A 13,222-nucleotide genomic window follows, 5' to 3' on the forward strand; every position below is an offset into this window, starting at 1 on the left:
AGGGGAGACAGGGTAGCCTAAGAGGACTCTTCTCTTCTAGGATCTTTCGGGCCCATTGGAGAGACAGGAGGCACATAGATGGAGAGAAAATTGATATTAGTGCAGATGGTGGAATGGGGAAGAGATAACCCCATACCACTGTTGAAATTCTGATTCTAGATTGCTTGGGCCAGGGTAACCGTGGGTGAGGCCTAGCAGGGACCTGGACAAACCCCCTGCCACGGAGGCCCTCTAATGAGGCAGCCTCTAGGATGCTTGGCTCTGGTGGTTCTCCCAGAGTGAGACCTGGCTGGGGCTGCCTCTCGGGGGCTGGTAAGTGGGTGACTCCAAGCTCCACGAAGCCAGAGCAGCTGTCAACAGACAATCCAGACTTGTCTTGACTGACATTGAGGGTTACCTCTGATTATCCAGCAGCCCACCTTCCCTCCCGCAAATATGCTGAATTCCCAGGCCAGTTAATATGCTCCTGAGTAACTGAGAAGTTAAAGTATATATTGAAGCTATTATGAGGCAAAAGTTAACTCAGGTCTCACTTCTTCCTTGAGCCAAATTCCAGTGTTAGATGGCCTCCGGGGTCTTTCCCCGGTTTTCTTTCCTTCTCCTCCTTCTGTCATGTTATAGCTAAATCATGGGCTAACATGGCTTTTGGAGAAGGGAGGAGGCTATAACTGGTATCCTTTGGTCTCTGGAGGGTGGGAGTGGCCAAGGAGGAGCCAGAGAGTGCGGTGGGGGGGGGGGGGGGGTGGGGGGGGGGGGGCCTTGCTCCTTCCCTGCTCTCAGCAGGCAAACAGAGCTGGCTTGCTTTTTATCTTGATCATATCTATGCTAGGCTTTAGCATTTGATTCCTTTTGAACAATGAATCCCGCTGTTAAGCAAAAAAATACTGAAAACTACTGTTTTAAGAAAGCCCGTATTAAGTGCAATGCTGAACTAGTGATTTAAAAGAAGTTTGCTTAGGGACTTGAAATAATAATCCAGAGGAGCAAATTCCCTGTTAGTCCTGGACGTGCTCCAAGTTCATGCTCTCTTGACTCTGCGAAGTTCTATGAACACTGTAGCTAGATCTTTATTTCAGCACACAGTTTTTAATCATGTCTCCAGCCTGAGAAGAATGAAGTGGCATTCAGATTTAGGGGATTGTAAAGATACATGTATTTAAGCTTTTGCATTGTTTGCATTTGCATTACGGATACAAAGCTTTTAGAATTGTTTCTGGAACGCCCTTTTCCTAACACATACTTTTTTTCTTCCCATCTTCTAAAGATAACACTGAAAAATATTTTGCATCCAGGCTAGAAATTATTAAAAAGTTTTAAAGTGCCATAACTTGTTATTTTTCTCATATAGACTTTTTTGTGTACACTGAAGACTTTGTACCCCTCAGATGTTTTGTCATGAAACAGGGCTTCTGTGGATAAGCCTTGCTCACCATCTGCTTGCTTACAAAAGGTGATAGCTGGGAAGTAGGAAGAGCTGGAGCCAATAATTAAAAGCCAGGCGTCTCTGACTCCCTTGATTACCCTGATTCTAGAAGTTTCTTAACAGCTGGATTCCCAGAAACAAGGATTCTAGCCTTGCTGACTTCACAGGCTTGTTTTGAGTTGGAATGGATATTGCTGTGTGAAGGCTTTCTTCAAATATCAAGAGCTGTACACGGTCCCATCTCCTAAAGGGAACGGGGCTCTGCATTTCTCGCATGACAATGATACTTATCTAGACATCTTGACTTCATCTTTCAGTATGTTGAGATTTAGTCTTTTCGAAGAGAAAAAGAAAACCGTAAAAGCTGTAGGACTTACCTTGAGTGACTATAGAGGGATTTTTCATAATCTTTATATAAATGTCATTTTTAAAGAAAGAATGGATTGTCATGCTTACATGCTTGTAACTTGAATTTTATTGTCCACTACCATGCTATTACTGTTGTATACAGATTTGGCAGTTATGTTTTCAGTCCACAGAATTTTGTATTCCTTTATTATATTAACAACAGAGGTATTACAGAGAAGAATGTCACAATAGTAATGTTTTATATCTTCTTGATCTTGTTCATGTCCATGAAGTAGTTAACATTAACAGGAAAGCTTTAATCTCTGGCTGGCACATATATGTTAAGTGTGTAAATCGCTTGTTCCATGTCTCATTGTGTTAAAACAGAGACATTACAAGGATGAACGTGAAACCAGTAAAGCTATACTGTTTTTTTTTTTTTCCTAAAAGAAATTTTAGGATGTTGACATAGCTCAAAATAATGTCTTTTCATTCTTAAAAATCCTCGAGTTTCCAGACCTAGAACAAGTGAGCTGTGCTCGATGCGTTGGTATTTGGAAGGCGGCATTCTCTTTTCCTCATTTTGTGTTATTACAGACGAAATGCGTTTTCAGTATACACGATTCAAGTGGGGGAAAAGCCCCATATTGAATTCCACAATATTCCTTAGACGGGGAAACAAATCTCTTTTGGAGTAGTCAACGTTTATTTTCTCATTACTCTGCAGCCAAACAATTTACTATGTAAATGTAGAAATACAAACAGCTTTATCGAACAAAATATTTTCTAGCTGCCTAACAGAAATGATTTCTTAAGAAAACAGAACAAAATTTCTCAGTTTCATTATTCAGCTTTGTAAATATTTTGCCAGAGCTTTTTTTTCTTGGGGTGGGGGAAGCAAATAAAAGAGTTTAAAAGCTCATACGTGTCTATTTTGTTTTAGCTTGGTGTATTTATTAAGAGTAAATTCTGTATGTCTTTGCAGTTCATCAATATGCGTATTTAGAAGTTTCTCAAATTCTTTTGCTCGTTTCTCTTCCTCCAGAAGGAAATGCTGTGCAGCCAGAGAGGCTGGGAAGACTATATCTGGGGGAGACTAAAGACAGAAAGAAATGTTAGATGAGGAAACACAAAGCCTTCTAAACCTTCCTGTTTCCAGACGTGCTTCATCCCTGGCATGGTCGAAGGGCAACTCTCAGGGAGATAATCCACGCTAAACTCTCCCTGCTTTTGTAATCCAGGGACTGCTCGGGAAATCCTGACGGAACGAAAACATCACAGCACCATTATATTCCAAAGCTCTAGAAACGAATATTACTGTGTCCAACTGCAAAAGCAGGGACAACATGGAACTTGCCTGAAACATACTTGACCAATTTGTCAAACTGAGGTTACTCACCTGAAAATAGGCAACTCCAAAAAGCTAAAATGAATTTATAGTAGACTTGGGCAAGGAAAGCTTAATAGGAAAAAAAAAAAAAATTAAGGACTAGAGGAAAAAGGGAGCTAACTGCTGTCTGGAGTTGGCCAGGTGGGGAGGGCCGGCAGCATGGTGCATGTTGCCGTACGAGAAGCTTCCTCGTGGGGAAGGCCCTAGTGCTGGAACGCAGCTCATTTGTCTGATTAGAGCTGACAAAGCCTCAGTCGTGAGCGCCCAGTTACACACTTTGTGGTAATATGGGAGTGTTCATTTGATTCTTTGTGACCTGTGAAGTCCTAATTTATACCAAATGACTTAGCAGATCCCACACTAGAGGAGTCTCTGATAGAAAAAAATTGCCTTGTGTAGCCTCTGGTGAGTTTAGTAGGCACGTTGCATTGAAGGCCCTTAAGATTCTGCAACAAGGCCAGAGAACTCTATACTATTTGTAAAACAGTTCCTGTAATGCTGCTGAGCCCTGGTTGAGGTAGAGCATCTAAGAAGTGGGTAGGATGACTGGATCAAGCTCTGTCCTTAGCCACTCAGTGGAAATTACAGATGGGTCCAATGGTGCGGTCTGCCTTTCGCCAAGGTTAAGTTAGCTAGCTGTTGCTATTGAGTATCTCATCTGCTTGCAACAAAGACCAAAGCTGAGGAATTCCTAACAGGGCAGCATCTCTCAAGGACACCAACAAGCCTCTTGGCAATCAGTTCACACAGGGTCCCTTACACCTTGGAAAGGGCAATGTTTCATCCTTATCAGCACTGACATGTATTCTATGGGTTTGCCTTTCCTGCCCAAAGGGCCTTGGCCTTGACCACTACCTGAGAGCTCACAGACAGACCGATTTACTGATGTGGGATCCTGATTAATACTAAAGGAACCTAATTTGCAGCAGAGCAGTATGTCAGTGGGGCATGACATTGGCATTCATTGGGCTTCCTGCATACAACACCCTCTAGAGGATGCTAGCCTGATAGACTTCTTGAAGGCAGGGCTGGGACATCAGCTGGGAAATTATACCCTGTGAGGATGGGGTACCCTTCTCCGGGATATGGTGTAGACAGTCAACCAATGGCTATTACACACTACTGTGTTTCCAACAGGTAGAACACAGGAATCTGGGAACAGAAGGGAAGATGGAGGAATGGCTCCACTCTCTGTCATTTCTGTTGACCCACTTGGAGAATTTGGACCTTCTGTCTTTGTATCTTGAGTATCGAGGTGGTTGGTCTCAGAGAGGAAAATGCCTCCAACAAGAGACCTATAAGACTCTCACTAAACTTAAAGCACTAGCCACCACCTAGCCACCTTGGGCACCTCATTCCAACAAGATCAGAGGCTCAGAAAAGAGGTACTACCCCAGCAGAGGTACCTGGCCCTAATCACCACAGAGACTACTGCTACATGGGGCACCTGCGTGCTCAGTCCATTAAGCGTCTGCCTTCGGCTCAGGTCATAATCCCGGGGTCCTGGGATTGAGCCCCACATTGGGCTCCCTGCTCAGCGGGGAGTCTGCTTCTCCCTCTCCCTCTGCTGCTTCCCCTGCTTGTGGGTATGTGCTCTCTCTCTCTCTCTCTCTCTCTCTTTTTGTCAAATAAGTAATGAAAATGTTAAATAAAAAAGACTATTGCTACATAACAGAGGTTGTAAGGAACATGTCTGATATTCAAATGAGCCACTGAGATTTCTTTTAATACCCTCGTGCCTACTTTTAACTGTTTAAGTAGCCACATCCTGGCAAGGGCATGGGCGTCTAGAATGGGTGAAGAGATGATGACTAGCAGTCAAGTCCTTGAGACCAGTTGCAGCATCAAGGCCTGTATTGCGTTGCACTAACCCTCCTCTTGAGCCTTTCCCAGAAATTACGGCCAGCCAGAAGCTTGGAGAAGCTAGGCCGGAATGGAATGAACAACAGGAAGAGAATATGATCTGAGCGGTTCAAGAGGCAGATGGTAGCAGAAGCTGTTGGTGCCCTATGAGGATTCCCTTCAGTGGGCTAGTACATCCATTCCCCAGCTGCTGGGGGTGTTGGTTCTCTGGACACCTACCCTCAGCTGGGCTGGAGCCTCCTGCCTCATCCAAGAAGTTGCAGTAGCTCCTTCAGCCCATTCCCTCTCCTCCCAGAAGCAAGGACTGATGGACACAAGGCCCGGAACGCCTGACTTCCTGTCACCAAGGAAACCTACTCTGTCATGCAATTCATGCTCCAAGCTCCTGGTGAGACCAGGCCAAGTTAACTTCTTGCTGAGACCTCACCCTTGTTTAGCTTTTCTCCCCGCCCTTAGACTGCTTCCCTGACTCTCCTTCTGTCAAGAATACTACCTTCAGTAAATCACTTTCATAAGAATCTCCATCTCAGATTCTAGGAAACCTGATCTCAGATGGATGACTTCCTAACTTCTGGCTTGAATGATGAGTGGGTGACATCAATGCCATTTACTGAGAAAAAATAAAACAGTAAAAGGGGCCCATTAGGGTGAAGGTCTTACTTATTTTCGATTCCCCAGGTTCTAGCACAGATTTGGGCACAGAGTATATTTTAAATATACAAAGTTTTTAATTAATATATGAATGGAGTAAGTGCTTTTGATTTTGAATAATGCTGAATTAGAGGTGACTTGGGACTCAGACAGATTGTCATATAGAAGATGCAATAGGTCATCAGTCCAGATCTCAAAAGATAGGTCTGGATCAGAGATATTTCAAAGTTATAGATAATTAAAGCCCTGAGTCTGATTGAAATCATTCAAGACATGCAAATAAAAAAATCAGTTCAAAAATGGGATCTTGGAGAGAACTTCATTTCAGGCCCCCATCCCATGTTCATGTTCTCGACCTTGTCAGCAATGATAACCGTATTGTGTATTAATGGAGATTTTCAGCAACCCGTCTGCTACCTTCCAGCTTAGTCTAGTATCCCCACTTTCTCACGTCACTCATCCCCTTCTAACTCTGCTTATATTCCAGATCCATCCTTACAACCATTCAGAAACTTGTCCCCCATCCTCCCCGCCCCCTGCCCGTATCCTGTCTCTGTCCTAGGGACTGGGTAAAACCCAGGCCTAAATAAACAGCCTGAGCCATGCCTGCATCTGAGGGGCAGGTAGATGGGCGGGTGGGGGTTATATCACTGCAGGGACTGATTCCACTTGAAGTCCATGACCGCAAATGTCAGATGGTTAGTTAACACTGCCTGACTGTCCTACTGCCCTTCCCTGGGATATTCACTTTCTCACTCATTACCTGGTGCCTCCTTCTCAGGAGGGAGCTCCCTCACCTCTCCACGCCCTTTTGCACCTCTAGCCATATTTTAGGCCATACTCAGTTTCAGAGACTCTTACTTCTAGCTCTACTGTGGATTCTATTTCATCGTATCTTGTTGATGGCTGTTTCTGCAAATAAGCCTTGTTGCTCATGGGTCCCACCTCCTTTGCCATCAGTTTTTCCTCCTCTCCTTCAAGGTTCCCATTGAACCACTAAGTGTTATGGTCTGAGGCTTTGTCTTGGGACAGTTTCCCCATTTATACCCTGCAAAGTATTCTCATCCAGCCCTACAGATTTCAATGCCAGCCACATGCTGATTACTCCCATACTTTGTTTCCAGCTCTGATCTCTTGCTGGAATACCAGAGTCCCATATCCCAACACCTATCTGATATCCCCATCGCATGACTAATAAACACATTGAATGCAGGGCCCTGTCTAGAAATCATGGCTTTATCCTCTCACCCCGCTCCTCCCCCTTGTCTTTCATGTCTGCACGTGGCACTAGCATCCACCCGGTGCTCAGGATGCCATCCTAGGAGTCATCTCAGAGTCCCCTCTTTCCCTCACCTCCCAGAGCCAACCCCCTGTCAGTCTGGTGTGTTCTCCACCCCATTTCCCAGATCCCAGATGTTTCTCTCTCTCCACCGTAGCCAAGCCAGCACCATCATCTCTTGCCTTGACTACTGAAATAGCCTGAAAATTGTTCTCCCCATTCCTACATTTGCCCCTCTATAATTTATTATTAATTTGGCAATCAAAAGGGTCTTCTTAAAAGATATTTTAAAAACAAAACTCAAAGTCCTTCCCTTGGCCTATAGTCTCTACAGATCTTTTCTTCTGAATACTTCTCTGTCCCCATTTCATTCCATCCTCTCTCTCCTCCTAGGTCCAGACTCTTCCACCTGCTCCTTGACTGGTTCTCAAACTTAACAAACTTGATCGTGCCTTACGGATCTGCACCAGGGACTCCCTCTGCCTGCAGACCTCCTCCTCCAGATCTTTGGATCATTTGTTGTTGTTGTTGTTGTTAATTTAGGTCTCAACTTAATTTAGGTCCCCTCAGTGTCCCCTCTGCATTTTCCAGGTCATGTAACTGAAAGTAATCTTTCACACTCCTGTTACTTTCTGTCACATCACTGGCTTCTCTTTTTGTCATACAATTTATCACTATTGGATTTTTTTTTTTATATTCCTTTGTTTCCAGTCATTAATTGTCCCCACCCTTTTTTGAGGTAAAATGCACATCAAATAAAACCAAATGAATCACTCAGTGGCCTTTACAATTTACACTCACAATGTTATGGAACAACCATCTCTTTCTGGTTCCAAAATAGTTTTATCCTCCTGACAGGAAACTCAACCCATTAAGCCACTGATCCCCATTCCCCATGCCCCTTGCCGCCCTTGGTAACCACCAATCTGCATCCTGTTTCTATGATTCACCTATTCTCAGCCCTTCATATAGATGGAATCATAAAATATATGATCTTTGGGACCTATTGCTCTTGCTTAGCCTTGTGTTTTGGGGGTTCATCCAACACATTGTAGTATGTATCACTACTTCACTCCTTTTTATGGCTGAATAGTATTCCACTGTGTCTGGGACACTATTTGTTAATTCATTCATCCATTTTTTGGATCAGAGATATGGGGTGGGGCATTCCTCTCTTTTGCCAGACTGTAGACCTGTCTGTCTCATCAAAGATGTGTTTAGAACAGAACCTGCCATACACTTCATGCTTATAATATATGTGTATTTTATGCCTGAATGATGAACATTAATATTTAAGGGAGATGTATAGGAGGCAGAAGCTTGGAAGCAGACTGGGAAAAAGGAATTCAAAAGACAACAGGGAAATCAGTGAAGAATAGGGTCATAGAAGCCAGAGGACATGAGAGTTTTAAGAAAAAAAGATGAAGAAGAGTTCTTAAAGGCATATTTAATTAGCAGCTAGAAGGTTCCTCATGGTCTTGGAAGGAACAGAATTGACATAGAAATTAAAATGCAGAAGTGTGTGGGGGGGGGAGGAACCACTGGACCCAGAAGAGTGGACTGGGCTGTGTCTTTCAGGGAACATCACAGATTAAGTTCTCCATGCCCAGACTTAAAACAGTAGAGAATTTTCTTTCCTGGTGACTATGGAGCTAGGAATTTCCTCAAAGGATTAACACGGAATTTTAGAGACAGAAGAAAGCCTAGTGCTTATTAAGTTAATAAAACAGATGATCTCATATGCTTTCTATGTGCCTACTAGTGCCACACCCTATTTTAGGTGCAGGGGTTACAATGGTAAACAAAGAAAAAATCCCTACTTTCATGGAGCTTAAATTCTAAAGGAGGGAGGCAAACACACAAGCAGATGTAAAATGGTTTATGGTGAAGTGCTATGAACAAAACAAAAACCAGGACAAGGGGTCAGGGAATAAAGAGGGAGGTGCTCTGGTTGGTTGGTTGCCCAGGCCCCTCGGATGAGGTGATAGTTGAGAAGAAACGAACGATCCTACAATGCCAACAACTGCTGACATTAGAACATTTAGCATTTCATCATGTTTGCTTTCCCTGGGATAATGCTTACTTTGGAGTCCTTAAAGGTCCAAATTTTGTTGATACAGAATTTGCTAAATCCCCTTAGTGGTTCCCGTAGCTTAAATCAGGAAATTTATTTCAGTTACTTTGTCGATCTGAGATTTTATTCTGTTCAAATAATTCTGGCATTTCAAGGCTTCAAGGGTTAATGGTTTTAAGTCTTCTCTTTCCACCAGAGCTTAAATCTTACTTCCAAAAGAAGGGGATAGATTCCAGAAAAGCAGAAAAATACTCATGGGATAGCCATCCAGTTTAAACATTTTCTGTTGTAGCCAATGTTTATAATTTGTATCCAATATGAGTATACCATGGAGAGGTGCTGAAAAATTACATAATATATTTTGAATACAAGTGAATGCAATTGGTAAGAGTAATACTAGTTACTTTCTGAGGTAAATACTTACTTTAAGAAACCCCGTGAATATTATGTTCAAGAAATTAAATAATAAGGCAGAAAATTTCAGCACAGAACTAGAAAATGTAAAAAAAGAATCAAACAAAAATTCAAGACTTGAAAAATAAAAGACTGAAATCAACCTACCGGAGACCATTTTCTTGAGACAGGGAGAGTGGCTCTTTTATGTATAGAAACCAATGCAGAAAGTCAAGGAAAATGAAGAAACATAAGAATATGAAATTAAGAACATTTTCCCCCTGTTTTATGAGGTCAGCATAATGCTGACAAGGACAGCAAAGGAATATTACAGGCTAATTTCTCTAGTGAACACAAAGCAAAAATTCTAAGCCAATATGAACAGACCAAATACAGTAATCAAGTGGAGTTTATTCCAAAAATTCAAAGTTGGGTTAACAAGAAAAGCAGAGGAGAAAAATTATATGGTTTATAATTCAAAGTTGGGTTAACAAGAAAAGCAGAGGAGAAAAATTATATGGTTTATTTTATTTTTTTTTCGGTCATTTCAAAAGCAGTAGTAAAAGCATTTGATAAAATTCCATATTAATTCGTGAACAAAGTTCACAATCTAGGAATAAAAGGGAATTTCCATAATCTTTTCAAAGGAATCTATAAAATACCTATAGAAATATCATACATAATGGTGGACTACTGAAAGCTTTCTCTTTTCAACTGTGAATGAGAGAAGGATACTGTCTGTACCACTGCTCCTACTCAACATTTACTGGAGGAGGCCTTAGTATAATAAAGCAAGAAAAAGAGAAAAAAGGTATAAAGATATGAAAGTAGAAAACAAACTGTCATTAGTTTGATTCTGGATACAGAAAATTCAATAGCATCTACAGGAATGGAAAACATGTGCAAATTCAATTGAATATTTTCATGGGAAAAGGGTTTGATAATACTACCTTGCACCATATGCAAAAATTGATTTCTGGTGTAAATGTAAATATGAAAGGTAAAGAGCCAAAGGTTCTAGAAGAAAATATTTTTATAACTTTGGGACAAGCCAAGTTTTAAATAGGATACCAAAAATGTTAACCACAGAAGTTTGAGCGTATTAAAATTAGAAACTTCTGGTTACCAAAAGATGTTATTAAGTGAAGAAACAAGTAAGAGTAGGAGAAGATATCTAAAATTTATATAACCAACAAAGGGCTTATATCCAGAATATAGAAGGAACTCCTACAAATCAATGAGAATAAAGGTGGTCCAACAGGAAGTTGGGAAAGGAAATTGAACAGACATTTTACAAAGGAGAATATAAAAATGGCCGGTAAATATATGAAAAGGAGCTCAGCTTCATTATTCACCAGATATATAACTAAAACCACAATAGGAAGTTACCACACACTGACCAGGAAAACTAAAATTAAAAAGACTAATAATACCAAGTGTTGGAAAGAATATATAACAGGAACACTCATATACTACTTATTGGGGTATTAACTGGCTCAAACAATTAGGAAAACAGTTTTGCATTCCCTCCTAAAACTGAACTTACGAATATCCCCTGACCTAGCAATTTCACTCTTGGGAATATGCCCAATGGAAATGTGTACACATGTGTGCCAAAAACACATATGAGAATGTGTTTAGCGGTATTATTTGTAATATTCTCAAGCAGGATATAACTCAAATGCATGCCAACAGCAAAATGGATAAATTGTAGTCTTCTCCCACGTAGCATTTATGTACAATGGACTACTATAGTGAAACAAAAATAGATCAACTACAGCCATAGAAAACAATGTGGATGATGGACCTCAGAAGTAATGTTGAGTAAAAGAAGCCAGACATAAAGAACACATATAGTATGATACCATTTACATAAAATTTACAAATGGCCACAACTAATTTGTGACATTGAGAGTCAGGGTGGTGTTTACCTTAGGAGCAAATGGAAGGGGTGACTGGAAGGGAATGCGAGAGGCGCTTCCCGAGTGTCACCAATGTTCTGTTTGTTACTTGCCTGCTAATTACACGGATGTTCCCTCTGTGATAACTCATCAAGCTGAACAATTCTGATTGTGAGTATTTCTGTATGTATGTCAGAGTCAATGAAAAGAATTTTTTTTTTTTTTAAACAGGCATAAAAGGACTCTTGGGTGGCTCAGACGGTTAAGTGTGGGCCTCTGGCTCAGGTCATGATCCCAGGGTCCTGGGATCGAGTCCCACATCGGTTCCCACCTCAGCAGAGTCTGTTTCTCCCTCTTTCTCTACCTCTCCCCCTGCTTGTGCTCTCTTTCTCTCTCTCTCAAATGAATAAATAAAATATCTAAAAAAGAAAAAAATTTAAAAAGAAAAAAAATAAAACAGACATAAAAGATCATTTGTTGCTCTTTAAAATAGGCAGATCATTGAGGGCTCATGCAGTGTCAAAGGATGAGTCCTAAGCATTTGAATTTTTAAAAATCTGAATTTTTAAAATTTTAAAATTTTCACCAGTAATTCTGGCCTGCGCTCGAGGGTAATAGCCAGAGACAGAAACACTTCATGGAGCATTATGGATCTCTTTCCCTTCTAAGGAAAGGCATGGCCAGATGACTTGCAGACCCACCTCGGAGTCCAATCCGGAGCAACTTTTTTTTTTTTTTTAATGTGTACATCAGTATATAGGTATCAGTGTAAGAGTAATCACTCCCTAAAGGAAAAAAATAAGCCACTCACCAGTGGGAACACTTCGTCGTCACTAACCAGGGGACTTGTCATTTCTTTGGTTTGAAATGGCAAAGGTGGCAGAGGAGGTGTCACACTTCTGTTTGGCTCTCGATCTTGGCTAAGTCTAGAAGAGAAGGATGGTCCTCGTTTACTGCTACACCAAGGACACTGCTTATTCTCGCGGCTAAGGTAGTTTCTCTGATGTCTAAAGGTGGTGGCTGGGCGGGGGGAAGCACAAAAACTTTGGGCTTCTTATCTCGGTATCTCTTTGAAAATCATCTTCCTGATGAGTCATTTCTAATGATTAATAGTGAACCGGAAACTTGGTAATTGTTAAAAATATTCTTCTATTCTTATTCCCTGGATTGCATCCCTTTCTGTGTTTTACTTTTGGGTCTCTTTGCCATTTAATTCAATAACATGATACCCAATTTGGGAAGAATCTAAGAACAGCTCACACTGCTGCCCTTGATGATTCTAAATAATCCTCTTTTTGTATTCTCTATTTCACTTAACCTTGCTGGCTTTCTTAACAGAATTATGCTGCTTTTTTTTTTTTTTTTAATGCTAAACTAAGTCCTTGTACAATAATTCTAATTTCTACAGGGCTTAATAATTTGCATCATTTTGCTGTGCCTGGGTGGCTCAGTCAGTTAGGTGCCTTCAGCTCAGGTCAGGATCCGGGGGTCCTGGGATCGAGTCCTGAGCTGGGCTTTCTGCTCAGCAAGAAGTCTGCTTTCCCCTCTGCCCTCCCTCCTGCTCATGCATTTTCTCTATTTCTCTGAATAAAACCATAAAAAAACATTTTTTCAATTTGTATTATCTCCTAAATTCTTCCACACTTAGTAGTTTTATGACCTTGACCTTGAGCAGGAAATTATGTCTTTCTGTGACTTCAATTTTTTCTTTGATAAAAAGTGGGTTGTTGGGAGAAATGAACTTCACAATTGGGATGAAAGGTACCGTACAGAATTGGTTGTTTGTACTAAAATAGAAGGTAGAAGGTAGAAGACTGAATAAAAAACCAGTGAGATTTTAAATTTTGGTATGCTGACTAAACAAAGGAAGAACAAAGCAAAAAACCGAACCAATTTCCCA

General features: G+C 41.1%; 1 protein-coding gene across 4 annotated transcripts in view; it reads right to left on the bottom strand.

Annotated features, from left to right (window-relative positions):
- Positions 1-1,880: 1,880 nt before the first annotated feature.
- Positions 1,881-13,222, bottom strand: part of DEUP1 (deuterosome assembly protein 1) — an 81,978-nt gene continuing 70,636 nt past the window's right edge. For 3 of the 4 annotated variants that reach the window (XM_004763575.3, XM_045087198.1, XM_045087197.1), the window contains 2 exons: positions 12,134-12,248; positions 1,881-2,867 (listed from right to left, as the gene is read on the bottom strand). In XM_004763575.3, coding sequence (XP_004763632.1) covers positions 2,691-2,867; positions 12,134-12,248 — 292 coding nt within the window. In that variant the 3' untranslated portion in view covers positions 1,881-2,690. The remainder of the gene's footprint in view (positions 2,868-12,133; positions 12,249-13,222) is intronic. The other variant, XM_045087199.1, reaches the window with a different exon arrangement.

Source organism: Mustela putorius, unplaced genomic scaffold (genome assembly GCF_011764305.1).
Source record: "Mustela putorius furo isolate JIRA1106 unplaced genomic scaffold, ASM1176430v1.1 tig00001069_pilon_pilon_pilon, whole genome shotgun sequence".
NCBI lineage: Eukaryota > Metazoa > Chordata > Mammalia > Carnivora > Mustelidae > Mustela > Mustela putorius.